Source organism: Nicotiana tomentosiformis, chromosome 1 (genome assembly GCF_000390325.3).
Source record: "Nicotiana tomentosiformis chromosome 1, ASM39032v3, whole genome shotgun sequence".
Lineage (NCBI taxonomy): Eukaryota > Viridiplantae > Streptophyta > Magnoliopsida > Solanales > Solanaceae > Nicotiana > Nicotiana tomentosiformis.
In genome coordinates, this window is record NC_090812.1 from 101,737,558 (window position 1) to 101,739,085 (window position 1,528).

Here is a 1,528-nt window from a genome sequence, read left to right on the forward strand (position 1 = left end):
GGCTGTCCCAGATGAATGGGCGGCTGAAGCATTCACCAAGGGATTGAATCCGAGGAGTTCAGATGCTTCCTGAAAATTGAAGGAAAGCCTACTCGAGTTTCAAACAACGACCTGGGCGGATGTCCACAACTGGTACGAATCAAAAATAAGAATCGAGGATGATTAGGTTAATTTTCCATCGTCGACCAAGGGACGAGAAAAGAATAGAGAAAAATCAAAGGATTATTATGACAAGGACATGCGGACTTCGAGGGGCCAATTTTTGCCCTACGAACGGACCGAAGGCTGCAACAGAGGTTTCTGGACAGCGGACAGGTTCGCCATTGATAATAGGACTGATCGCAGTCGAACAATCAATCACTGCAGGAGAAAGAAGCATTAAGATCACGGGACCCTTCTTACCCTAAGTTATTGTAATACAACTTCAACGTCAGTATAGTGGAGTTGGTTTTGGCCATGAGAAACATCAAAGAAGCACGATTCCCAAAACCGATAAGATCTGATCCCAGCTAGAGGGATCCCAACTTGTGGTGTAAATACCACGGGACGTATGGCCACCGGACATGGGACTTTCGACACCTCCGCAAAGAAGTGGCAACATTATTGAAGATGGGTCAGCTCAGAAAATTCTTGAGTGACCGAGCTAAGAACAATTATAGTCATAATCGGGACAATGCGGAACCCTCAAAAACAGGAGAAGATCCCCCATATCAAACAATCAACATGATCTTCGGAGGGAATGAGATTAACGGGGTCACTTTTTTCATTATCAAAGAAGATGATAGTATCAATAACGCATAGCAAAAGGCTTCGGGAAGACGATATCACTTTTACAGAAGAAAACGCAGACGGATTGCTGCTACCACACAATGACGCACTGGTAATTTCATTAAATGTGCTATATTTTAAGATTAAATGTGTTCTAGTGGATCCAGGAAGTTCAGCTAATATCATAAAATGGAGAGTATATGAGCAAGCTAAACTCACCGGAAGCATTATTCTGGCCACAAAGTTCCTCGCCGGATTCAACCTCGCAAGTGTGACAACCAAGGGAGAAATTTTATTACTCACAAATGCTGAAGAAGTAATGAAAACAACTCTCTTCGAAGTAGTGGATGGTGATATGGGATATAACATCATTCTGGGAAGGCCATGGTTGCACGAGATGAAAGTTGTACCATCAACTTATCATCAATTGTTGAAGTTTCCAACGCCCAAAGGAATTAAGCAGATAAGGGGTGATCAACCGGCGACAAGGGAGATGAGTGCAATTTTGGTCTCCATTAGCAAAGGAAAGGAACACGCGTCATAGCAATTACAGGGACCGACACCTACTCCCGAACAAGATGAAGTTAACCCGAGGGAAGAGGCATCGGAATATTATCAGGTGCCAAGATATTTCCAAGTTCCAGAGGAGACCGATCCAACGAAGTCCACAGCGGAAGAGCTGGAGCAAGTGGCATTGTTCGAAGAATTTCTAGAAAGGAAATTCCACTTGGGGACAGGACTACACCCAGAACTCAGGTCC

At 44.1% G+C, this 1,528-nt stretch overlaps 1 protein-coding gene across 1 annotated transcript; it reads left to right on the forward strand.

Annotated features, from left to right (window-relative positions):
* Positions 1 to 778: 778 nt before the first annotated feature.
* LOC138907829 (uncharacterized) lies at positions 779 to 1,312 on the forward strand. The gene has a single exon (XM_070198449.1). The coding sequence runs from the start codon at positions 779 to 781 to the stop codon at positions 1,310 to 1,312; it is 534 nt and encodes a 177-aa protein (XP_070054550.1).
* The last annotated feature ends 216 nt before the right edge of the window (positions 1,313 to 1,528 follow it).

Coding starts and splice junctions, on each gene's coding strand:
- LOC138907829 (XM_070198449.1), top strand. CDS start 779: ATGATAGTATCAATAACGCATAGCAAAAGGCTTCGGGAAGACGATATC.